The sequence below is a fragment of the Pelodiscus sinensis genome, chromosome 26 (genome assembly GCF_049634645.1).
Source record: "Pelodiscus sinensis isolate JC-2024 chromosome 26, ASM4963464v1, whole genome shotgun sequence".
NCBI lineage: Eukaryota > Metazoa > Chordata > Testudines > Trionychidae > Pelodiscus > Pelodiscus sinensis.
Window position 1 is genome coordinate 1322279 of NC_134736.1, and position 25353 is coordinate 1347631.

A 25353-nucleotide genomic window follows, 5' to 3' on the forward strand; every position below is an offset into this window, starting at 1 on the left:
TCACGCAACAGCTTCTCGTCAGCCCCTCCCCGCCCGTCCCCCTGTGCGCGCCCGGCCAGTCCCGCTGTGCGCGCCCGGCCAGTCCCGCTGTGCGCCCCCGCCACGCCCCTCCCCTCCCGGCCAGTCCCGCTGTGCGCCCCCGCCCCTCCCCGTCCCGCCCGGCCAGTCCCGCTGTGCGCCCCCGCCACGCCCCTCCCCTCCCGGCCAGTCCCGCTGTGCGCCCCCGCCACGCCCGGCCAGTCCCGCTGTGCGCCCCCGCCACTCCCCGTCCCGCCCGGCCAGTCCCGCTGTGCGCCCCCGCCACGCCCCTCCCCTCCCGTCCGTCCCCCTGTGCGCCCCCGCCCCCCAGCCATGCCCCTGCCCTCGGCGCGCCTCGCCAGCGCGGCCACGGCGCTTTGAAACCGCCGGGAAAGAGCCACTCGCCAGCCAGCTGCCGCCGCGCTATCTGGGCTCCCGCACGCCCAGCCCCGCACGCCCCGGACCCGCTCCTCGCCAGACGGAGGCGGAGCAGCCGCGCCCGGTCCCTTGCGCCCCGGACCCTGCGGGCGCTGAGCGAGGTAGGGGGGCTCTCGGGGCCTGGGGAAGTTTCCTGCCCGGCTGGGCGGTTCCGCCCGCTTGTGCCCGGCTCCTGAGAGCTCGATATTAAATGGATTTTTGGAACAGGGAGTCGGGGCCGGCGGCGGCCGGGCTGCGGGGCGCTGGCTGCAGAAGGCGCCGCACGCTCGGGGCGGGGGCGGCTCCTGGGGGGCTGCGCGCCCCAGTTCCCGGGCTGAGCCCCCCCGGGGCCCGCATTCCAGGTGCAGCCAGGGCGGGGGGAAGGGGCGCCCGGGTCCGGACCCGCCGCGCGCGTCTCCTCTGGCTGTTGTTTTGACGTTGAAACAAGTCTCTTGCCGCCCCCGCCGGGGCCTCCCGCCCCCGCCCCCGCGCCGGCCTGTCTGGCCCGGGACCGCACCCTCCGGATTGTCAGGCGAGCGCCGGGCCGCAGCTGTTTACAAGGGGCTGGGAGGCGGCTGGGTCTGTCCTGCTCCAGGCGACGTGACCTGGGAGTTAAGTACTTCGGAGCAGCCAGGCCCTTGCTGGCCATGGGCCGTGCCCCGACAGCCCCCGCCCTGCTCCCTCCGTCTGCAGCCCTCGCCCCCGGGGCAGCCTGCCCCCCCCCGAATCTCCCTCCCTGTGCAGCCTGCCCTCCCCCCCCCGAATCCCCCTCCCTGTGCAGCCTGCCCTCCCCCCCCGAATCCCCCTCCCTGTGCAGCCTGCCCCCCCCGAATCCCCCTCCCTGTGCAGCCTGCCCTCCCCCCCGAATCCCCCTCCCTGTGCAGCCTGCCCTCCCCCCCGAATCCCCCTCCCTGTGCAGCCTGCCCTCCCCCCCGAATCCCCCTCCCTGTGCAGCCTGCCCCCCCCGAATCCCCCTCCCTGTGCAGCCTGCCCTCCCCCCCGAATCCCCCTCCCTGTGCAGCCTGCCCCCCCCCGAATCCCCCTCCCTGTGCAGCCTGCCCCCTCTCCCCCCCCCCCCCCCCCGCCGAGCTCCACCAAGTCTCCCCCTTTAGGAGGTTGGGGGAGCGTACATTGTGCCCCCCCTGGGAGCTGGGGGGCATGCACTGCCCCCCCCATCTCCTCCTGTGTATCCCTCCTGCTGCCCTGTCTGCGTGGCAGGGCAGTGCTTTGTCCGTGGCACGGGCTGGGCTGGCACAGGAGGGTGCCCGGTGCTGGGAGCAGGCGGCTGGCAGGAGCCCCATTGTTCACGGTGCTTCCCCTGGCTGCCTCCCGCCTTGCCACTTGTTGGCGCCGCGTGTGCACATGTCTCTGTCTCTTTCATTGTGAGCCCGGCTGTTCCAGGCACGTGACCTGCCTTGTAGTTGCCATGCCAACACCCTGGTACCATGGTTCTCCCTCTTTCACAGAGTTGCCTGGATACCAGTTATCCCTGCCTCCTCTAGAAGGATGCTCTTGTCTTGCCTGCTCCCCTTCTCCCGGGCAGTCACACAAGCCTGCGCACACTGCAAACACACACAGAGCAAGGGCAGGGAGACCTTACAATTATCAGTGCCAGGTGGACAGTCTCCCGGGCATCTTCTAATGCACACCCACTTCCACACACGCACAGTCACTCTCGCTAACACAGGCACCATCTTGCACAGTCTCTCTCTGACACGCACACCTCATCTTGCATACTCATCGGGGCACGTGCCCAGACAGCCTTACAGCTGTCCTCTGATACACATGCAGTTGTACAGACATCATCTCACAATCACAGACCACACCCACACATCCACTCACACACGTTCTTATATGCACTTCCAGAATGCAGTCCTTTGGATCAGATTTTACACTCTCCCCTTTCCCCCCCAAAAATCTTCTTGGCTAATTGCACGTGAATTTGGAGAAGAGCAAAGGAGTATCTAGTTGCGTGTATCAAAATATTTGGAAATATTTTTGCCTATGTTATTAAATATTGAATAAAGCTAAAGTACTATAAACAAATCAAACACTTTATCCCAAAGAGATAAAGGGAGGCAATATCTAGATCTAGCTATATGTTTAATCCTTAATTAAACAATCCTGAAAATTGTATATCTGACTCTCGGCTGAAGTTGAGATCCTGAAGGGCTGATTTGCGGGAAGGGCAGTGACAGGTGGCATATCTGGATCTGTGTAAGCTTCGCAGTATAAAAGAGCCGCTTGTGAAGAAATGTTTTCAAAGCTGCATGCGGATTATGACTTACATTACAGTCCCCCTTGTACCATTTCAATCAGTCTGCTGCCAGGAGGTGTCATTGTGTGCTCTGGTCTCAGCACAACATGACATTTCTGCTCCTGTAGGTGCTACTGAAAACAGTCTACCTGTTTTGAAAACAAAAAGCACTATCCAGAGGGAAACTCTGGAGAAGTAAATTCCCTTTTCCGTATGGAAAATGTCTCTTCAGAAATACAATGTGTCTTTGGGTATGTCTGCACTGCAGAGTTTTTCTGGAAAAACTACACTTATGTGCACACTGTAGAGGGTTCTTTCAATAGAAAGTCAAAAGAACAGAGGGGTTTTTCTGACAGCGGTAAATGAGGAAGAAGCCTTTATCCGAAAGAGCTCGTTTGGAAAAAGGCACGTGTGGATGCGGAAGAGGATTTTTTTCAGAAGAAGAGGCCTCCAAGAAAAAGCATAGGTGTCCTGGTAATCACAACTTACATGCGAGATAGCGTCCAATCATTGTGGACGCTATCTTTCGAAAAGCAGATTGCTTTTTCAGTGCGCTTCGGCAGTGTGGACGCTCTCTTTTGGAAGAAGTTTTTTTGGAAGATCTCTTCCAGAAAAGCTTCTCCCGAAAGAAGCCTACAGTCTAGACTTTGAGTTGAGCAGCAGGGGGACAGGAGCTGAGGAAGGAGAGAGAACATTGTACATTCTCAACGCTGTTCTAGACACTGACACCCAAGGACAATAGTTACTAATTCCAGGCTCAGAGGCAGTGTATGAAACAAGCTCAGTGTTACGATGTTCGCTGTGACTCGCGGGGGTCTGACTGATGTGGGTGAGTTGGTTGCTGTGAGATTTGTGTCACTGTAGGAGTTCAGTCTGTGGGCTTGCTCCAGAAGATAGTGCACATGTGCATGACTTTGTCAGGAGTTTAAACTTTTGCAGAGGGGACAACCCTCGTAGCGGACAGGTCCATCAACTGCTATTCCTAGCCTGTTTTCCAAAAGCTGGGAATGGGTGACGGGAGGGATCACGTGAGGATTCCCTGTTGTGTTCCCTCCCTCTGGGGCACCTGGCGCTGGCCGCTGTCGGCAGCCAGGGCGCTGGGCTGGATGGACCTTTGGTCTGACCCCGTCTGGCCGTTCTTATGTTCTTAAAAAATCAGACGGGAAACTTAAATGTCTTGCTCTCTCGTGTCTGCCCTCGTGGTGTCTGTCCATGGCTGCGAACGACTCAGGGGCACTGAGCTCAGACTGGAGCATAAGTGCAAAGCACGATTCTAGGCAGAGCCAGCCAGAAGACTCAGGCCGAGAAGTGCGCGGCGCGTGTCTCTGCTGGGGGTGTTACCAAGGACACAGCGGGGATGGCCTCTCCCCAGGGTGCTTTTGGTTATGTACGTGCAGCGAGTAGCCCTTCCTTTTGAAAACGAGAGGAAATCGCTTTAGACGGGGAGGCGGGGGGTGGATTCTTTGACAGGCTGGTGACGGGGAAAGTTTCCCAGTATTGCCAATATCAGCAAGGGGGTAGAACTAACTTACCCGCTTCCCAGGAGAGAGATTTCACAAACCAGATCGTGCCAAGTCCTGTTGGTTCATTATTGCTGGGCCAGGAGCGGTTCCTGGCCAAGGGACCTCGCCATCCAGGAGTTAGCCAGCATGCCACCGACGAGCAAACAGACAGGCGGGGGCAGCAGGAAGAGGTAGCGGTATATTTGCATAGGATAGTTACCGATGTCTCGCAGGTGTTACATGCACAGAGGGAATGACTCTGAGGAGCAGTCTCAGCAGAATCACCACTGCCCAGCAGTAAACGGGCAAGTTCTTCCTTTGGGTTTTATTTTCCCCATTCCCCTCCCTCGCAGTGCATGCGCTCACTTGCTCTGCCATTAGCACAGCACTAATCCCCGTGGAGAGACTCCTCGGATAAGGGACCAGCAGTTTTCGGGCTGCCAAGTTCTGTGTTACGAGATGAACGTCATGTTGACAGGCTGAGGACTGAGGGCCAAGACAAATACCTCTCAACTGATTTGGCAACCATTCCTTGATGTGTTAGGACAAGCTTGCCGGGAGCCAGGGAAAAAACCTGCAGAAGATTTGTTTTGCATGGTCTTATTAGTCAAAGATAGGGCTGAGGGCCAGGGGAGGCGGAGGAACACAGCCTCACTGTTGTTTTGTCCAGCGTGATCTCATGGCGTTGGATTGACCCGTTTCACAAGTGAGCCATGGGGCTCCGTGGCGTGTGGCAGTCTGGATTGGGGGTGGGACCCTGTGTCTCCCAAAGAGCACTCGGATTCCTTTGACCGTCCCCTGCTTTTGGCAGCTCTCCCGCGCCTGCAAGGGACAGATTCGTCTTAGCAAAAGCTGTCTTGTGTCTCCCGTGCCGGCAGCTCGTGAATCAGTGCAGACCTGGAAAGTTGTGAGCGGTGTCTTGCATGCTCCAAGGGTGTAGGCTGGAAACCTATCAGCGAGGAACAAGAGAGAGAGGAACAATAACTGCATGAGAAGCCACAGTGACGCTGACGTGAAATGGCAGAAGAGCACAGATCTGCATAGCTGCAAATGTCCGTTCCCTCACAACCGCTCGTACGTCCTGCGGGCAACTGAGCAGCCCTGTCACGGGCTTTGGGGAGATTTTAACTTGGTGTGAGCTTTGAGAGATGTCCCGAGGACTCATGAGGGAAGAAGGCGGCTGCCCAGCATGAATTCTGAGAGCTGAGGCTTGACAGGGGCTGATCTGTTTGAAATGATTAAAAATAAACGTTTAAAATTCTTTTCAAGTCTCTTACAAATTGCCTCCTTCTTCTTGAGGAGTTTTCAGTATTTTAAGGGGCTGACCAGCCTCCAGAACATACTGTTTGTCTGCCTGGCTTTCGCTCCGCCCTGCCTCACTTACCTGAGGAAGACGAAAAATTAGGAGGGGGGATTTTTAAGAGAGAATGAGGAAATGGGGAGAGAGATTTGACTTTCACTATGCTCCGGAGCGTGGCGCAGAAGGTGCAGTGCCCCTGTGATCATGCAGGTGAGAGACCAGCCCGCCTTGGGCGTGGCCGTGGGAGAGGTGGGGTAGCGTGTATCTGCGTTCTGGCCTCTTTTCCCTGCGTGGGTCTGCCTCTCTCAGGGTATGTCTACACTACCCGGTAGTTCGAACTAGCGGGGTAATGTAGGCATACCGCACTTATCGTGGAATGAGGAGTAACGGTAGTTCGAACTAGGAAGCCTAGTCCGAACTACCTAGTTCGTGCCGCGCGGCACGGGGTTCGAAGCAGCCGGGATTTAAAAATGGCGGCGCCCGGCTTATGCAAATGAAGCCCGGGAAATTCAAATCCCGGGCTTCATTTGCAAGTGCGCTATGCCTACATTACCCTCCTAGTTCGAACTAGCGGGGTAGTGTAGACAGACCCTCACCAGCTTTCCTGGAGGCCTGACCCCAGCGCAGGAGCATGGCTTTCCCACTGGGGTTCGCACGGGAGGCAGGTTGCCGCCCCCGCTAAATGAGTGAAACGGTCCCCGGGAGTGGAGTGGCTCCTGGTGACTGGCACAGGCGTCCCAATTCTGGCTGCAGTGTCACTCTGCAAATGGAAGGGCCTGATGCAAAGGCCACTGAGAGTCAGCTGCAGTGGGCATTCCATTACACCCAGTTTGCAGAGTAGCCTGGTGCATTTCGGGGAAGGTGCTGTCCCCCCAAGCACCCCCATAGTCTGCCCATGGACCAGACCCCACGCAGAGCCAAGCCAGTAGAATGCTTCCAGCCTTTATCTGTGAATGTGCATAAGAACATGAGAACGGCCAGACTGGGTCAGACCAAAGGTCCATCCAGCCCAGTGACCTGTCTGCCCACAGTGGCTAATGCCAGGTGCCCCAGAGGGAGTGAACAGAGCAGGCAATCATCACGTGATCCCTCCTCTGTCAGCCATTCCCAGCCTCTGACAGACAGAGGCCAGGGACACTATTCCTGCCCATTCTGGCTAATAGCTATTGACGGACCTAACCTCAATCAATTTATCTAGCTCTTTTTACAATCCTGTGATTGGTTTGGACTTCACATCATCCCCTGGCAAGGAGTTCCACAGGTTGACTGCATTCTATGAAGAAATATTTCATTTTGTTTGTTTAAACCTGCTGCCTGTTAGTTTCATTTGGTGACTCCCTAGTTCTTGCTCCCATAACACAAGTAAATAACTTTTCCTTGTTTACTTTCTTCACGCCAGCCATGATTTTATAGACCTTTATCATATCCCCTCTTCGCTGCCTCTTTTCCTAGCTGAAAAGTCTCATTATTATTAATCTCTCATATGGCAGCTGTTCCATACCTGTAATCATTTTTGTTGCTCTTTTCTGAACTTTTTCCACTGCCAAATACCCTTTTTGGATCCACATCTGGATTTATATAAACTGTGGATTTATATAAAAGCAATAAGATATTCTCGGTCTTTATTCTCTATCCCTTTCTTATTCCAAACATTCTGTTTACTTTTCTTGATTGCTGCTGTACACTGAGTGGATATTTTCAGAGAACTATGCACAATGACTCCAAGATCTCTCTTGTTCCAAAACCTCCTGTAATAACACCTCAGTCTGGGAAAGTTTCTGAAATTTGTTACCTAAAAAGAATGTGTCTCAAGTTTGGGAATCTGTCTCATGTCCTTAGCCGTGAAGACAGAAGCAAAGAATTCATTTAGTTTTTCCACAATGACCTTATCAGACTTAATTTTTAAAGTTTTTATTTATTTATTTGCTATTTAAGTTTAGGCTAGCTGTTCTCCAAATTCCTTGTTGGCCTTCCTAATTATATTGTCACACTTCATTTGACAGAGTTTATGCTCCTTTCTAGTTTCTTCACTAGGGTTTAATTTCCACTTTTTAAACAATGCCCTTTATCCCTCATGGCTTCTTTTACTGGGTTGTTAAGCCACGGTGGCACTTTTTTGGGTTCTCTGACTGTGTTTCTTACTTTGGGGGTGTACACGTAAGTTGGGCCTCTATTGTGGTGTCTTTGAAAAGTTTCCATGCAGCTTGCAGGGATTCACTTTTGTCACTGGACCTTTTAATGTCTGTTAAACTAACCTCCTCAATTTTGTATGGTTCTCCTTTCTGAAATTGAATGCCACAGTGTTGGGCTGCTGAGGGGTTTTTCCCATCACAGGGACATTACATTTATATTATGGCCATTATTTCCACGTGGTCCAGTTATAGTCACCTCTTAGACCAGATCCTGTGTGCTGCTCAGGACTAAATCAAGACTAGCCTCTCCCCTTGCGGATTCCAGAACCAGCTGCTCTAAGAAGCAGCCATTTAAGGTATCAAGAAATGTTCTCTGCATCCCGTCCTGAGGTGACGTGTTCCCAGCGAGTATGGAGAGCGTGGAAATCCCCCACTATTATCGAGTCTTTTAATTTCATAGCCTCTTTGATCTCCCCTAGCATCTCACAGTCACTGTGGCTATCCTGGTCAGGTGGTCTGTCATATATCCCTGCTGCCAGATTCTTATGATTGGAGCGTGGAATTACTACCCATCGTGATTCTATGGAACATTTTGGGGTGGAGGGATTGCTCAGTGGTTTGAGCATTGGCCTGCCAAAGCCAGGGTTGTGAGTGCAGTCTTGGGGGGGTGGCATTTAGGGATCTGACGCAAATCTGTCAGGGAAGGTGCTTGGTCCTGCCATGAGGGCAGGGGACTGGACTCGATGACTCTCGAGGTCCCTTCCTGCTCTAGGAGAGAGGTGGAGCTCCACAGATTATTATGATTTTTGGTTCATTTGATTCTACATTTTTCTTTCACGTATAGTGCCCCTCCCCACCCGCACGACCTGTTCTGCCCGTCTGATGTATTTTGTACCCTGGTATGACTGTGTCCCATTGAGTGTCCTCATTCCACCAGGTTTCTGTGATGCCTGTTATATCAATATCCTTCTGCAGTATGACGCACGCTAGTTCACCTACCTCATTATTTAGACTTCTGGCGTTGTATATCACACTTGAAAGATGTGTCCCTCTTTAGCTGGGTGCTATTGCAGGATGTGAGTGAACGGGACTCTTTCATTTGACTGTTTGCATCAGATCTTCCCCTTATTTTGTCATCCTCTGTCCTTTCCTCCACTAGAGATGTGAAAGGTTAACTGGGCGTGAGCAGTCCCCCACCGGGATCCCGCTTAGTCGGTTCACTGGTCAAACGTTCGGTTGATCTAACACCTAACCAGTTAACTGATTAACGGGGTTTTACATCCCTGCTCTTCGCCAGGACAAGTGACCTTGTGATCCCAAGCTGCCTTTTGCCTTGGCCCAGGAATTTTCTCTCTCAAATGCCTCGTGCGCTCTTACCTCCTGCCTTGTGGATAGTCAGAGGAAGCAAGAATCACAGCATAGACAACTAGCATATCAAGGTGTTTAGGTGGCTAATCCATTGGGATAGCATCAGAATCCTGGTGCGGGTGCCTGCATGTGTGTTTACACGCATGTGCACGTGTGTAGCCCAGCTTGCAAAATGATCACAAGCACATACCTGTCCAGGCACACGACTGACTTACTGGCTGTTCCCATGATGATGACAGTGGAAGAAGCGAATGGGGTTTTGCTAATTGCATCTGGCTCTCGGTATGCGGGAAAGGAGACCAGGGGGAACTCGTGTTTTGATTCAAGTCAGAGGGAGCTGCCGGGCGGGGATCTGTGTGCACGTGTGTTAGTGGTGCTGGTGGTCGCAGATGGAGCGGTTCTGCGGGGACAAACATTTACCATCGGTGTTTGTTAAACGTAGGTTGGCGTGTGGAGCCCAGTGACAGACGGCGCAGATCTGCCTGAGAGAACACAGCCACTCCTGCAGCTGTTGTTCTGACTCACACAGTGCCCGGCTGCCAGGATGCCTGGACAATGGGTGCCCAGCAGCCAGCAAATAACAACCGCTCGGCTAGCTCACACTAAAGGCGCAAGGGAGTGCAGGGCCAGGCCCACTGACACGGGGCAAAGGGGGACATTGTCCCCAGGCCTGGTGATTCGAAGAGGCCAGCTGTGGGTCCCTTAAATCACCACCAGAGCACCGTGCCATGTGCTTCATGTGGCTCTAGGCGTTGCGGGTGCAGGAAGCTGGCTGCTCCGCCCCTTTCACGAGCAGCTCCGCCCCTTCCACTAGTGGCCCCGCCCCTTCTGGGAGTGTGGAGCCTGCCCTCTCCCCACTTTGCTCGAGGGCCCACACTGGCTGTGCAGGGCAGCAGTGCTGTGGAAAAGGGGGGGTGCAGCTGCTGACATTTTTGCTTTTCCCCTTTCATTTCAGGCTCACGAAACCAGTTGTCAGTCGCTTGTATGAAAAGCCTTTGACATTTCATGCAGCCATGCCCATTTGAGAGAGAAACGGGCTCTTTTCTCACCCCAAACCGATGCTGTTCTGTCGCGAGTGAGAACCGTGACAGTTCTGCAGCTGGCTTGGTCTGACGTTGACTTTCCGATTCTCACTTGGGCTTCGATGGGAAAAGACCTCGTTTGCTAAATTGAATGGAAAAAGGAAACAAATCTGTTGGCACAAAACCTCCAAGAACCGAATGGAGAGAAGAGGCACCAAAAAAAAAACCCCGAAAACGGTGTTTCCTGTTTGTCAGAGCCCGTCCAGACTAGGGATGTTAAATGTCGATTAATTGGCTAATCGAGTAGTCGACGGGAGGGGGCTCCTCTGCGCCGCAGCCTTTGAAAAGTACAAGAGCCGCCCGTGGCGGAGGCGCAGCAGCGGGGACCCCGCACCAGTGGGACCACTGCGTTCCCCATTAGCGCGGGTTCGCTGCTGCGCCTCCGCCCCCCCACGGAGACGGTGCTGCAGGGAGCCGGCTTTTAAGCTGGTCCCCCCAGCACTGGCTCCTGCTGCCCCCCTTGGTGCCTCTGTTGCAGGGCAGCGACTAGTTGACTTGGACTACCCCATGAGCCTCGGCTTATTGGATAGTCTAGCAGTTGCTTAGATCCCTTGTCCAGGCTGGCGCAGGGAGTCCAGCTGCTCCTCGGGCGCAGGACAAAGTGCACTTTGCTTAGACCCGTGGCGCTCAGCTGGTGGTCCATGGTGACGTTTTCGGGGGTCCACAGAAACATTGTCCAAGTCCCACGGTGTGAGCTGGCGCCGCCGTGAGGCTGTTCTATGCCGTGTTCACACGCACGCGGCGCGTCAGCCATAGCGTCACCTGGGACACAAGCGCGTTGTGTTGCCAGTAACGTCCGTCTGGGCTCTGAGCGTCAGTGTAGCTGCCGCCGTCGCGCTGAGCGGTGGCTGCGTCGGTCGACCGGTGCTACGTGTGCTGGCGGTGGGCCGCGGACTGTTTTCGATTGGCCTGGTGGTCCGTGGACTGAAACGAGCTGAGAACCACTGGCTTAGACCAGAACGGTCTTCTCCCTCCCTCCTGGCTGCAGTGAGCTCGGAGCGGGGAGACGCTGCTGTAGGCTGGTATTCGCCCAGGATGTGCCCATTGCTCACGCCCGGGAGCAGGCTGGCGTCAGTAAGAACCTTTCCGAAGCCTTTTCGCAGGGTTTACAGGCAGCGCCTGGGGCGTGGCCTGAGCTAGGACCGAGTGAAACCAGAGAGAACGGGCTGTGGGCTTGGCCTGTGTGCGGTAGCGGGGGCTCTACTCACTGTCTTGCTCTATGTTGTATGGGACTCCTCCTGTCTGCGGCTCTGGAGTGACTCTGTGGGTATGTCTACACTGCCCCGCTAGTTCCAACTAGGAGGGTAATGTAGGCATACCACACTTGCAAATGAAGGCCGGGATTTGAATTTCCCGGGCTTCATTTGCATAAGCAGGGCGCTGCCATTTTTAAAACCCCGCTGGTTCGAACCCCGTGCAGCGCGGCTACACGATGCTCGAACTAGGTAGTCAGGTTGCAGGGTTCTTTTTCAAGATAAACTTCAGACTTCTGAAGAGTCAAGTGGAAAAATGATCAGCACGGAACCCTGTCGCTTAGATCCCCTGCGTCCCCCCGGGCAGGCTGCCACGCTCCGCTACCCTGTCGGCGCACAGCGCTCCGGCTCCGTGCTGCCACGCTCCGCTACCCTGTCGGCGCACAGCGCTCCGGCTCCGTGCTGCCACGCTCCGCTACCCTGTCGGCGCACAGCGCTCCGGCTCCGTGCTGCCACGCTCCGCCACCCTGTCGGCGCACAGCGCTCCGGCTCCGTGCTGCCACGCTCCGCCACCCTGTCGGCGCACAGCGCTCCGGCTCCACCTCCATGCTGCCACACTCCGCTACCCTGTCAGCGCACAGCGCTCCGGCTCCAGCTTCATACTGCCACGCTCCGCTACCCTGTCAGCGCACAGCGCTCCGGCTCCATGCTGCCACGCTCCGCTACCCTGTCAGCGCACAGCGCTCCGGCTCCGTGCTGCCACGCTCCGCCACCCTGTCAGCGCACAGCGCTCCGGCTCCGTGCTGCCACCCTCCACCACCCTGTCAGCGCACAGCGCTCTGGCTCCACCTCCATGCTGCCACGCTCCGCTACCCTGTCAGCGCACAGTGTTCCGGCTCCATGCTGCCACGCTCCGCTACACTGTCAGCGCACAGTGTTCTGGCTCCATGCTACCATGCTCCGCTACCCTGTCAGCGCACAGCGCTCCGGCTCCAGCTTCATACTGCCACGCTCCGCTACCCTGTCAGCGCACAGCGCTCCGGCTCTGGCTCCATGCTGCCACGCTTCGCTACCCTGTCAGCGCACAGCGCTCCGGCTCTGGCTCCATGCTGCCACGCTTCGCTACCCTGTCGGCGCACAGCGCTCCGGCTCCATGCTGCCACGCTCCACTACCCTGTCAGCGCACAGCGCTCCGGCTCCATGCTGCCATGCTCCGCTATCCTGTCAGCGCACAGCGCTCCGGCTCCAGCTCCATACTGCCACGCTCCATTACCCTGTCAGCGCACAGCGCTCCGGCTCCGGCTCCATGCTCCATTACCCTGTCAGCGCACAGCACTCCGGCTTCGTGCTGCCACACCCCTTTACCCTACCGGTCTGCTGGCTGCGCTGCTGGAGCAGGTGTAGCTCAGAAATCCCCCTCGACAGCTAGTCTCAAGCTCCTGGATCGGTGGCGTTTGCGTGCGGAGAGGCTGCCGTGCAGCACTGAGCGTGGCTGAGTGGACAGTCAGTCAGTAGTGTGTTTGGGCAGCAGCACGTGAAGTGTTCATTAGGTCAGTGTAGGGGCGGTTGCCCCAGGGACAGGCGCTTACCCTGTGAGAGCTCCAGCCACTGCCAAGCTCGGTACCTTGCGCCAGATCTTCTGCTTGGGGCATGGAAATCTTCCCCTTTCCCTGATACGTCCCCGTCCTCTCCCCTGCCTGCTCCCTCGCCCTCCTCTCAGAGCCCGACCCCCAGCTCGGGCTTCTCACCCGCGCTGCAGGCACCGGAAGGCTGGGGGCTGAGGCATAAACCAGCAGCCTGTGTCCCGAGGGTCCACGTTGGGTCCAGTGTCCTGCAATGTAATCTCCCCCTTGTCCTCCTGTCTCTGTCCTGCCCCGGGGCCTTGTTCGCTGCTGGATACGAAGCCGCTTCACCGGCCTCCCTCGTTTGCTCCTAAGAGTGTGGAGGTGTAGCTCCCCGGTGTGGCGCACCATGCATTGCTCCACCACACTTGCACGCCACGGCTCCCCGGCATGCCATGCATGGCTCCCTGGTGTGGCACACACTGCTCCACCACACCTCCACACCACGGTTCTCCGGTGCGCCATGCATGGCTCCCTGGCGTGGCATGCACAGCTCCACCACACCTCCACGCCACGGCTCCCCGGCGTGGTATGCACAGCTCCCTGGTGCGGCACACATGGCTTCCCGGCGTGGCTCTGTGACGTGGCATGCCCGGCTCCACGGCACGGCACGACACAGCACAGCTTGCGTGCCTGTGGCATCCTGCCCTGGCTGAGGCTGCAGCAGCCTGATGATCTCTGCCTTTGTGGGAGGGTAGGAGCCACCTTTCCGACACCTCCATTTCTGGCCCTGCCCGCTAACCTCGCTCAGCTGCCTAGTGCTGGGTCCCTTCGCCCGCTGGCTGCCAGCACGGTCCCCAGCCTGGGCCCCGGCTGTGCAAGAGTCCCACAAGCAATGCTGGGACTCTTGGTGATGGGGCTGGAGGATGGAGAGCTAGGATCTGCCTGGTGGTGGCAGTTTGTGGGCCAGGCTGTGGCCTCCCCTGTGGTCTTGTTATCTTTTCGGTCCTGGCCCCTCTCTCTCATTTTGCTGCCTGTTGCTGGCGGAGCTTGGTGCCGAGGTGCTTGCCCATATCTGCTGGTTTTAAAGGGCCTGTCACTTGCCCTCGGTTACTTTCCAGCTGCGGGGACCAGCGATCCCGTTCCTCCGAGCCGCTGGCTGGTTTGCAGACTGAAATAACGGCTCTGATGTGTCTCCTTTGCCTCCTCCCATCCAGCCCTTCCCCCCGGCATCCACTAAGGCGAAAACCCGCCTCAAACCACGGGCCAAATTCCACCCAGGTTTTGCCCACCTGACTTCAGTGAGCCTGGGATCGGGCCCTTGGGCAGCAGGGGAGCTGGCTGCTCTGAGTGCGAACCCGGAGTACCTCCCCACGGCCCCCCAGTGCTTCCGGAGAGGGAGGAGTGGTAACGCCCGGCTGAGCTCTCCCTCGCCTCACTAGCGCTGGGGAATGTGAAAATTAGGAGGCCGGGTGCAAATTGCAAATCCCTGAAATAGAAAACGTGCCGGGGCTTTTGGCGAGAGACTGGAGCTCGGTGGTGAGGTGCGGTGAGCCTTAGGGCCGGTGGGAAGGAAAGGCTGGGAACGGGCGTGGGAACACTCCGTCAATTCACAGGTACTTCCAGTGCAAAAGATCACGCCAGGCCCAGAAAAGCCAGAGTGAGACAAATATCCATGCTGGCAAGTGGAGGTTTGCTCCTGACGGTGCTAATCAGTAGGGACATAAGCGACTAGTCAGGTGGGCGACAACCCAGGAAGCTTATCGGTGGCTCGGGTCACTACTCAGCTAGTTGCTTCTCCCCATCCTTTGCTGCCTCTGTCAGAAGCCTGCTCCCCTGGCACCGTCTCCGTGGGGGGCGGGGGAGGCAGAGGTGCAGCGGGGACCGGGTGTGAGCCGGGACACTGAGTTCCAGCTCGCGCCCAGTCCCCCGCCGCGGCTCTGCCTTTTAGATGCAGTAAGGGCCACCCGGGTCTTAATGCACTTAAAGGCAGAGCCGCAGCGGGGTTAGCTCCAGCTCTGCAGTTTCCCCCTTGTCGACTTATCGAGTAGTCGATGGCAATTCCATTGATTACTCGATTAACTGATGAAATGCAATTTAACACCCTTCCTAATCAGCAGGACTCATTATACAAGCCGCCTCTGCAGTTTGTAGCACTGGGAAGCTCTTTCGCTGGGGTTACTCCGGAGACACTCGGCAGCGTGAGGTACGTGGCGTGTGGCTCGTGTACGCGCTCGGGGAATGTGTGGGCGTGCCTTTAACCATCGCCGGGTGCTCACTTGCCCGTGCACAGTCTGCATCTGAAAATGGCTTACGGTGAATATTTGCGAAGGGCTTTGAAGAGTAGAAAATATCTAGGAGGAGAGCCCTGCAAATTTGTGGCTCTCCACGGACGTGGATCTGTGGCCCTTGTTTGCGGCTATGGATGTTGTACCTGCCCAGGGCTGTCAGTGGGCACTAAGCCTTAGCGGTTCAAGTTTGAACAGCGTTTCCCTCCTTTTGAGAAGCCAGTGGAGGCCGGGCAGGGCCGGGAGGTTGCAGGCCAGTGGACTTTGTGCAACAGGCTGGTCACTGCAAGTGCTGAGCTAAGGGGTTGGTGAAATGGAAAACGTTGCCTTGTGGGGCGATTGAGGAGCTATCCGCATAGGAGCATTTCGAGCAGGGGTAGGCAAGACCCGGCCTGCGGCTCGCCTCGCCAACACCCTCAGGCGGGCTCCCTGCCGGCCGCAGCTCGCCAAGGCGGATCTCAGGGCCGTGCGCCGGAAGGGCGGGGGAGACTTTACTGGACTGTCTGGGTCAGTCCTGGCAGCCCCAGCCGCGGGGTGCGAGGGGCGGCACTGGGCCATCCCCCGTGGGACTCGTGGCTGTGAGTTGACTCAGAATGGTGCAGCCTGGTTGAAGCCTCTTCCCTTGCTTCCTCCTGCATGGCGAGCGCCCTGAAGGTGGGCGGGGCTTGTCTGCAGAGCTGGGTGATTACAGGCCGGAATAGAGTTCGTGACAAGTGATGTCACAGCAGTGCCTGGGCCCGAGTCTGCAGTTGCAACTTGGGTGAGCTGCTTGGGACCTGATGTGCGTTATACAAAGGCTGCGTTGGTGCCCAAGGGGGCGTGGCCGTAGTGCAGATGCAAATCAGGTTGCACTGATTTCCGTGGAGTCAGGCTGGTGTATTCCTGGGGGGCCCGCTGGTGCGGGGTATGTCCCAGCCGTAGTATGTCGGATAATAGAGTCGGTGTGTAACATCGTTGAGAGGCTGTGCCGTTCAGTGAGCATGATCCAGCTACAGAGAGAGTCAAATCATGCAAAAAATGTATCGGATGAATAATTTATTGTACAAACAATGGCGTTATTAATAGAACCTAAGACTCAATGAACACAATTCATTCAGCTCGCGTTTTGACTCTCACCAATCAACATGGCTGCATCTAGACTGGCAGGATTTTCCACAAATGCTTTTAACGGAAAAGTTTTTCCATTAAAAGCATTTGTGGAAAAGAGCATCTAGATTGGCACGGACGCTTTTGTGCCAAAGCAATTTTTGTGGAAAAGCGTCTGTGCCAATCTAGACGTGGTTTTGCGCAAGAAAGCCCCGATCACCATTTTCGCCATCGGGGCACTTTGTGCAAAACGGTTCTCAGTTGTCTACACTGGCCCTCTTGCGCAAATGGGCTTTTTCCCGAACAGGAGAGTCATTGTATTTGCGGAAGGACACTGACAATCTTACATGAGATCGTCAGTGCTCTTGCGCAGATTCAAAGCGGCCAGTGGAGACAGCTGGCAAGTTTTTCCGCAAAAGTGGCTGCAGCCCATGTGTTTTAAAGACAGTCCAAAGTGTTTTGCACACTGTGCACTGTGCATTTTGAATTCAGCATTTCCCACGCTCCGCTCAGAGCAGTACTGGATATTTGTAATGTCTCTTGTTGACTTACCAGCCATCTCATCTACAGAAAACAACCCCGCAAGTTACTGGATCGTCAGCTGTTGGGCTCGCTTGGTGATTTTTTTTAACTCAGTCATCGCATGACATGATGTGACTCACCCTAGACAGATAATCGTGGGGGCACGCTGTACCAAAGGAGCCCCACGTTCTGCCGCACTCTCGAACGCACAGAACCTGGAGCCTGCGGCAGGGAGGGAAATGAAACCAAAGCCTGTTCGGATGGAATGGGTCCATTGCAAAATGACAAGGCACAGAGAAGATCTCGCTCGCGAAGGGAGGTGGCCCGTTATGAAAAATGGGGACAGCTCTGACAATGTGCACTGAACTTTCACGGCACGGAGAATAAATCCCGGGACAGACTCCATTGCCCACTTACACTCGCCCGAAATCCTGGCTCCAAACTGCTGACAAGCCGGGGCCCTGATCGTGTGGTGGGGTCTCAGCAGGCTGGCCCCCCTCCTGTGCGGAGTGCTGGTGGATGCAGTGGGATTCCATGCAGTCCTTTGCAGGCCTTAATGAAGGCCAGAAGCCAGGTGCTGGTCCAGGCACCCGGCCCTGCAGGCCTGGGTCCTGGAAGCAAAGCAGAGCCCAGTTCCTAGGGGCCGGGCACGCCTTGGCCGAGATTGACAACAGGGACAAAGCCCCAGTGCTTTGAAACTCACCAGGCTTGTGTCACACAGACCTCCTGGCAGCCAGCGCACCGGCAGCACCTAGCCCAGCCCGACTTGTGTGTCCTCCCTGAGTTCAATGCCTGGGAGGCCCCTTTCTCACCCACACCTGGCAGTCTCTGGGTTGCATTTGCTAGCCAAGGCAGCCGTGTTCCTAGTCACAGAGGGTAGGTCTAGACTACAAGGTTTTGTCGACAGAAGTGTTGACAGATACTGTTGACAAATCTTCTGTTTACAAAGAGCGTCTAGACTACATCCAGTTCTGTCGACAAAGCAAGCCGCTTTGTCGACATAACAGTGTGGACGCAAAGGACAGTGTAGATGCAATAACGCCTTCTCTGGACAGAACTCTGTCGACAAGGCGTTATTCCTCGTAGAATGAGGTTTACATACGTCGACAAAACTGCTGAGTTTTGTGGACGTTATGTCGACATAACTCAAAGGCAGTGTGGACGCAGGTATAGTTTTGTCGACAAAACCCTGTAGTCTAGACACACCCAGAGCGCGAACGGGCAGGGGCAGGAGGAGCAAGCGGTGACAGCAGGAAAGAGGAGCGCTCTGACTGGAGTGCCTGTCCCTGTGACAACTTGGATGGTTCTTGTGATTGTGCGTCAGTCTCACCAAGCGGCTGCTCCCATCAGCTGGCGGCCGGAGTTGGGTCTGACCAACGTTCCCTCCAGGTTTGCACCCACGGACAGAGTAAATGTTGTGTGCACTGAGGGGTGTGCACCACCCGGAGAAACACCTGCTGCCGGCTATGGGCTAACCGGCTGAGACCCCTGAGTCTCTCCCGAGTGCAGAGCTTACAGGGGAGGCTGCTCTGACCCCTGGCAGGAGATGCTGCTGCTGTTGGAAGCTGCTCCATTCTGAACATCCCGGGCTAGTGAGATTCCCGCCCCCGGATGGTCTGCAGAGCCTGGGGCTGACCGAGCATTTACGGCAGTCGCCGGCAGCAAAGCCGATAAACAAGCAGAAGGCCTCGAGAGGGAGAGCGGTGGGCAGCTGCAGCCCCCAAGCCAGCGCCCTTCTCGGGAGCCTTCGAGCTCGTCCCCCCAGATGGAGCCTCCATCTGCAAAGCTACCAGCCTGCCCCTCCGGTGGGAGGCATGTGGGTGTGCGCACGGTGCAGGCAGCCGCTGCCCCGGGGAGGAGAGCGGCCATCGCCCGCCCAGCGGGGAGGAGTGGAGAAGGCCGTCCTGCTGCCCTTCCCCAGGCGCTCTGTGCTCCACTTCAAGCCGTCCACAGAGCAGCAGCGACTGGCAATTGCTGCTTTGCCCGGGCCGCAGCGCTGCGTGGATTAGCCAGCTCAGGGCTCCCCGCCAAACCGATCCCCCTCTTCCAAGCCAGTCAAAGAAACGGGGTGTGGAATCTCGAGCCGAGTCGAGATGCTCTTCCGGGCTCCCTGTGGCGTGAGCGGGGTCAGTCTGTTCCGCCTGCCTCCCTTGGGTGCAAGAAGAGAATGTGCTACAATCCCCGTCGGAGCACAGCCGATCTCAGCGCACGGCAAACCGCTTTTCCATAGCTCCAGATCAGCGTTTGGTCCAGGGCCCAGTGACTGCACTGGGCTTTGAGACAGGCCTGTAAGTGCCAGGCTGTGTGAAAGGGGAGGGAGGCCATTGTGCCCTCTAATTTTTTTTCCACGTGTGGAATACATTTTGCTATGTGCACCGAGGCATGTGTTATGTGCACCACCAATAGAAACACATGTGTGAGCAATGGTTCTTCAGGACGTGTTAGCTGTAGAAATGCCCCTGTGGAAGTGGATGTGAAAACCAACCTTGCTCTGCAGCTCAGAGGGAAGCCGCGTTAGTCTGTAACTGTAAAAACAGCGAGCAGTCCTGTGGCACCGTAGAGACTACCAAATGTATTAGGTCACGAGGTTTCCTGGGTACAACCCATTTCATCAGATGAGTTGGAGTGGAAATAACGGGGTTTGGGGGGTGTATATAACAGCAAGAGAGTTACCTGTCAATTGTAGGGTCAGTGTTAATGAAGCTAATTAAGCCAGGCTGGATGTGCCCCATTCACAGTGTTCGATGTGGAGATGCGCATGTCAAAGGCTGGGAAATTGCCTTTGTAGTGCGTGAACCACTGAAGGTCTTTCTTCAGCGCAGAGTTGATAGTGTTGAATTTGTACATGATCCCAGTTTCAGTGGTCACCCGCTGCTGTAGAAGAGGGCTACTTTGGAATGCGTTGCTCAGTGTTCAGGGAGGTGAAAGTGTCCCCCCCAGGGACACAGGGGTCAGGAAGGAACCGCTCCGCACAGCCAGGTGCACTGCCGCCCGTCCCAGGCAGCCTTGTGCGCAGGCTGGCACTGGAGCCGGGAGGGGGGACCCGCGGGGCCAAACCAGAGAGGTACCCGAGCAGTGAAGCCGGATTCTGGTTCTGAACTTCTGGAAAGTTCACGCACTCTTGGCTCCGGTCCAGGCTCACCGGCTGTCGGGCCTGCTGGAGTGAGTCTGGGGAACCCGAGACGGCCCTTTGCTGCTTGCCCCCGCTCTGCTGCTTTGTCCTCGCTGCCTCGGCTGAAGCGTGACTCCTCTCCTCCTCTTTTCTAGTGGCCATGGAAACCGCACTGATCGTCCTGTGCTCTCTGCTGGTGCCTGTGGCCGTGGCGGACGGTAGGTACCCCGCCCCACACGCCTTGCTGTCTGGAGGGGGACGGTGTATGGCCAAAGGGCAGCGGGCCCCAGCAGATACACCCGGGTTATGCACCCAGGTCGGGGGCTGGCGTGCTCACCCCCTGGGCGTGGAGCAGGTAGGAGCAGAGCAGGTGGGCGGAGAAACATCAGGGCTCGTTTTCAACCCTCTTTCCTTGCTGGGACAATCTAAGGGTACGTCTAGACTACATGCCTCTGGCGACAGAGGCATGTAGATTAGGTTACCCGACAGAGTAAAATGAAGCGGCGATTTAAATAATCGCCGCTTCATTTAAATTTACATGGCTGCCGCATTGAGCCGACAAACAGCTGATCAGCTGTTTGTCGGCTCAGCGCGATAGTCTGGACGCTCCCCTGCCGACATCAAAGGGAGTTGTCGACAACCCAGGTATGCCTCCTGGGATGAGGCATACCTGGGTTGTCGACAACTCCCTTTGATGTTGGCAGGGGAGCGTCCAGACTATCGCGCTGAGCCGACAAACAGCTGATCAGCTGTTTGTCGGCTCAACGCGGCAGCCATGTAAATTTAAATGAAGCGGCGATTATTTAAATCGCCGCTTCATTTTACTCTGTCGGGTAGCCTAATCTACATGCCTCTGTCGCCAGAGGCATGTAGTCAAGACGTACCCTCACTCCCAGCAAACAACAGACACCAGCATGGCCAGCCCTACGCTACCTGATGGGGGCTCTCCGCTAGGGGGACTCAGCCACGTCGCCGCTGCGAGACGCATGGGGGCGCGCAGTGAGAGCCGGCAGCAGCAGGGAGCTGTCGCCACGGGGCACGGGCAGCCGGAAGCCGCACGCGGCACAGGCTCCTGGGAATGGCGGATACGTACTAGCACAGCCAAGCCGTGCCGCCTCCCCGCCCCCTTCCTTGCCAAAGAATGGCTGCTGGAGAGCGGGGGGCCCGTTACCTCTGAGCCCTGACTGGGGCGTCCACTCACCCTTTAAGAAACTAGGTTAGCCCCTTCCCAGACTCACTTGGGAAACGCCCCCTCACGGCTGTGACTTACGGTCCCGACTTCCCAAGGAGGCTGCTCAGGCGCTTTCCCCTGGTGTTTACTGGTCAGCAAGTTCTGAGTTGTCACGTGATCCCTCGTGCACTGATCATTGCGGGGGGGGACTCTCCGGCACCCCTGCCCCTCAAAGCTACAGCCGCTGCCAACTTGGAGGCTGCAGGGGGCCCCTCTCTTTGGACAGGGCATCGCCACCATGTTTCCTTCTCCCTGGACGGGCACGATTTCCATAAGTGTGTGCGTAGACACCAGCGCCGAGGCTTGGCGTGTGAGCCGCTGGTTTTGTGCCGCCAGATCAATGGCGAAGGATCCATGAATACCCTGAACGGTCTGGTGAAAAGAGAGGCTCTCGCTGCGTTACTGCCCACACAAAGACACCGTCCTTTCTCTCCACAGAAGGGTTTTGTTCGGTGCGTGGAGTTTCTTGCGGCACAAAGCGACAGGGTGTTTCTTGTTCTTCCCTGGCTGCTGGAACACGGCCCCCAAAAGCAGTGTCTGATGCCGCCTTGCACAGTTTGAACACTTCAAATCGGGGCTAGCTAGCACAGGCTTTTCAGACAAGGTTTCTTCCCCGCGCCTTTGTGCACACAGCTTTGTTTGCTTTCACGTGGATTTGTGATCGCAGACACAAGTCACTGACCCCTCCCCCCAGGTCATCTGTCAGCCCCCGGAAAGATTGGGTCTGTTTCTTCATTTGGGGTACAGGCCAGTTTGAAGGGAGCTGGGCTATTTGATCTCCCCCCAACCAGTTTCCAAAAGAAGGAACCGGTCCAGTTTTACTCTTCGAGGCTTTTACCATGAGACCTGCCCCTTGGAGGGCACGCTTCCCAGGAGGCAGGTTGAAATGTGTGTGATTAGGCTCTCCGGGAGTAGGGGTGCATGGGAACCCGGCTTCTCAGCTAGCTCCCTGCACGTACCCGCTCCCACCTGCCGCCCTGTGCTGCTTTCTCTGTACAGAGGCTGCAGCGCAGGGCAGCAGATGGCTCCCCGTGCGTCCCGGGAGCCTGCGTGTAACCGTGAAGGTTGACTGATGAGCCCAGGCTCGTTGGTTAACGGTGCACGCAGCTGCATTTTCACATCCCTAGTGCCCCGGTGTGCGTGTGATCAGCCCAAGTGTCGCTAAACTCTGCTGTCGCACGGGCTCGTGCACAGCCCTGCAATCTGTTCAACGCTCGATTGACCAGTTGCTGAATGGGCCTCCTGCATTAATTAATGGGACCATCATGAACCCATAGAGAGCCGTGTCAGTGATGGAAGCAGATTTTTTTCTGGGCATACCCATCCAAAGGAATGGACAGCAACCGTTAACCAGATTGAAAGAGAGATGATATTGAGCTTTGCTTAAGATATCCTCAGTGCTAGGCATAGGACAAGCAGCTGGTACCGAGACGGCCCTGCGTGTCCTGTAATCAGCGCAAAACCTCACTGTGTTGTCGTCTCAGGGACCAAGGTGACAGGTGATGCCAAGAGCTGCCAGACTCTGTAACTATGGCAGAGCTAACTTGCTTCGCACGCGTCTGCTCTTGCACTTTGCCAGTGACCCTGTAGAGTCTGCTGGGAGCTGGCGCTGACCCTTCTCCAAAGATTTTGTGCGCAAGCAAGTTGCCTTCCCTGGCCTGCTAGAAAACTCCTCTCTGTTGTAGCACTGATGCTGCCTCTGCCATTTCAACTGGTGTCCGTGCCCGGCGGACGTGGACGCTTTCCAGAGATGAGTCAGTTTGGCAGTCAGTCAGCAGTTCAGGGAGGTGGTGCGCCTCAGTTTCCCCTCCTGCACAGCAGATTCTGTTTACAATGGCTTCCCTGCTGCGATAGGCTGTCGGTCTGTGGGAGAGCATTTCCCAGGGGCGTTCCCCACGGTTGGTCTCATTCGCTCCTGCCCAAGGATTGTGCATTTTCTGTTTGTTCACTGGGCTTAGGTCTCCTGTTGCAAAAGAGCGTTTCCAGGTAAGTTCATCGATGGGCCCTGTCTTCTAACGCTTCTAACGCTGAACCTGTGCACGTGCTCAAGTGCCGGCTCTCCCTCTGCCTCCGTGTCCCCTTCGCCGGGATCCCTGCGGAGTCCTCGGGTCCCCTCCCGCTCCGTCTGATAGATCGAACGGGGGGACCCAGCGGATTCTTGGGGCATCTCCCTGGGAGCAAACAGGCAGCGAAACAGCAGCTCGTCCCGATCTCAGATGCTCTTCTTCGCATCCAGGCCCAGCTGAGAGTTGAGGCTCCTGCCTGGACACGTACAGATGCATCTTCTTACACGTGGGCTGTCGCTCTCCAAGGCGGGACCTTCTCCCTGTGTCTGCTCAGCACCCTGCCCAGGGGAGCCCCCATCCCTGGCAGAGCCCTGCGATAAAAGGAGTGGTAATTCACAGCGTGCCCAGGGCCATTTTGCACAGGGCTGGTAATCCCCACGCTCATGTTCACAAACGGTTTTTCTGTTTTGTTTCCAGCGATGAATCAAGAGAAGGAAAAAGACCCTTTTAACTATGGTGAGCAGCAGCGCCCGCGGTGGTGTGGGTGTGGATGGGTGCCTATGGCGCTAAGACGCGTGCGCTCTGGGGGAGACCTGGCCGCGTCTGTGGGAACGCTGCGCCCACTCGGAAATGAAACTCCCTTTGCCCTCTCGCCTCCTAGATTACCAGAGTCTGAGGATCGGCGGGTTGGTGTTCGCCGTGGTCCTGTTCTCTGTCGGAATCCTCCTGATCCTCAGTAAGTTGGTGAGGCTGAGTCAGTGGCCGGGCGAGACGCCTGGCTGAGAACCGGCTGCCCGGGGGTTCCTCGTACCTCAGGGCTGTGCTCGGGGGCTGGCTGACGGCACAGCCCTACTGCCGCTGCTTCTCTGCAGCTCCCAGGGCCGGAGAGAACCCTGCCAGCTGCAGTGCAGATGGGAGAAGGGCCCCGAGACCTCTCTCACATCGCTGCTGGGTGCCCCTTCCCCCTGGCGTGCTGCGCGCTCAGCCTCCCTCGGCTCTCTCCTTTCTGACCGAGGAGGAGCTGCGTGGCGCCCCTGCGCCTGTCCCTCGCTGCCGCCTGCCCAGGGACCCGCTGCCGGGGAGGGGCGGTGACGCGCTGGGGAAAGCCCTGGAGACTCCCCTCCGCGCTCAGGGCGTTTCTTACTCTTGCAGGCAGGCGGTGCAGATGCAGCTTCAGCCAAAAGCCCAGGTACGTGCGGGGCCGCTCGGGGACTCAGCCCCCAATTGGAACCCTTTCGACGCCTGGCCCGTAAAGACACCCAGAGCTGCGCCACGGCGGGGGGGGGGGGCGGGCGGTGCCCGTCAGACACGCAGGCCCCCTCCGTGGGCTTCCACAGCGAGGGCCACAAGGCTCCCTGGGCAGGGAGGGGACGCTGCCTCTCGGGAGGTTCCCTAGGAGGGCATGGCTGTCTGGGGCACTTCCCAAGGGATCCGAGTGCAGGTACCAGCCTCAGCCCTGGGGACGCACGTCCCCTTGCAGGTTCTGGCTGCCTTTCTACTCAGGCGCCTGCCTAGCAGAGTGGCGATCGTAGGCCCACGTGGAGCCCGGCACACGGCCTCTGGCCCCACCACTGCAGGGGTCCAGTGGGGTGCAGGGGCTGCGGGGGGGCTGCTGTACGTCGCATGGGGCCCTCAAAGCCTGGAGAGATGCTTGTGCAGACTGGCTGCTGGAAAGAGCCAGGCACGGTACGGGGACTCCTCTCCTCCTCCCACCTCCCTCCGACAGAGAGCGTCTCCTCCCCGCACCCAGCCACTGCTCTGCGGTGCCCGTGGGTTCGCGCTTCTGCCGGGCTGGGCCGGTTTGCTGGGCACAGACAAGAGTCCGTCCTTTCCTGGGGTCCAGCGCTCGTAAATCGGAGGGCCGAACGTGAGCAGGCCTGGGGCCCACTCAGCCCCTCCCGCCGTGCTCCGGCAGCAGCGTCCTGGCGGGCGCGGGTCTCACTGTGCGTCTCTGTTGCAGAGCCCCGGGGGACGAGGAGGCGCAGGCGGAGAACTTGATTGCCGCGAACGGTAAGAGCTGGGGCTCCAGGCTGCCCATGGGGGTGTCCGTCGGGCTGGCCGGGCCTGGGCGGGGCAGCGGCAGAGGCCTCTTGGTGGGCTCGTAAAGACGTTTTGTCGTTTCCTTTGCAGCAACGGGGCCCCCGAAAGCAGAGAACTGAAGTAGAGCCATCAGGTGAGCCACAGCCAGAGTGGGGGAGGGGGCTGTCTCCCTGCAGGTCGGGGGTAACGGCAGCCGCAGCCTCGCTGGAGGTTGGGGGGGTTGGTTCCCGGAGGCCC

The 25353-nt window shown here is 57.4% G+C and overlaps 1 protein-coding gene across 1 annotated transcript in view; it reads left to right on the plus strand.

The window, feature by feature from the left end:
* The first annotated feature begins 318 nt into the window (after positions 1-318).
* FXYD6 (FXYD domain containing ion transport regulator 6) overlaps positions 319-25353 on the plus strand; it is a 29479-nt gene continuing 4444 nt past the window's right edge. Inside the window, exons 1-7 of the mRNA XM_075909695.1 lie at positions 319-557; positions 19995-20057; positions 23554-23592; positions 23738-23812; positions 24229-24265; positions 25037-25086; positions 25207-25249. Coding sequence (XP_075765810.1) covers positions 20000-20057; positions 23554-23592; positions 23738-23812; positions 24229-24265; positions 25037-25086; positions 25207-25235 — 288 coding nt within the window. The 5' untranslated portion in view covers positions 319-557; positions 19995-19999 and the 3' untranslated portion in view covers positions 25236-25249. The remainder of the gene's footprint in view (positions 558-19994; positions 20058-23553; positions 23593-23737; positions 23813-24228; positions 24266-25036; positions 25087-25206; positions 25250-25353) is intronic.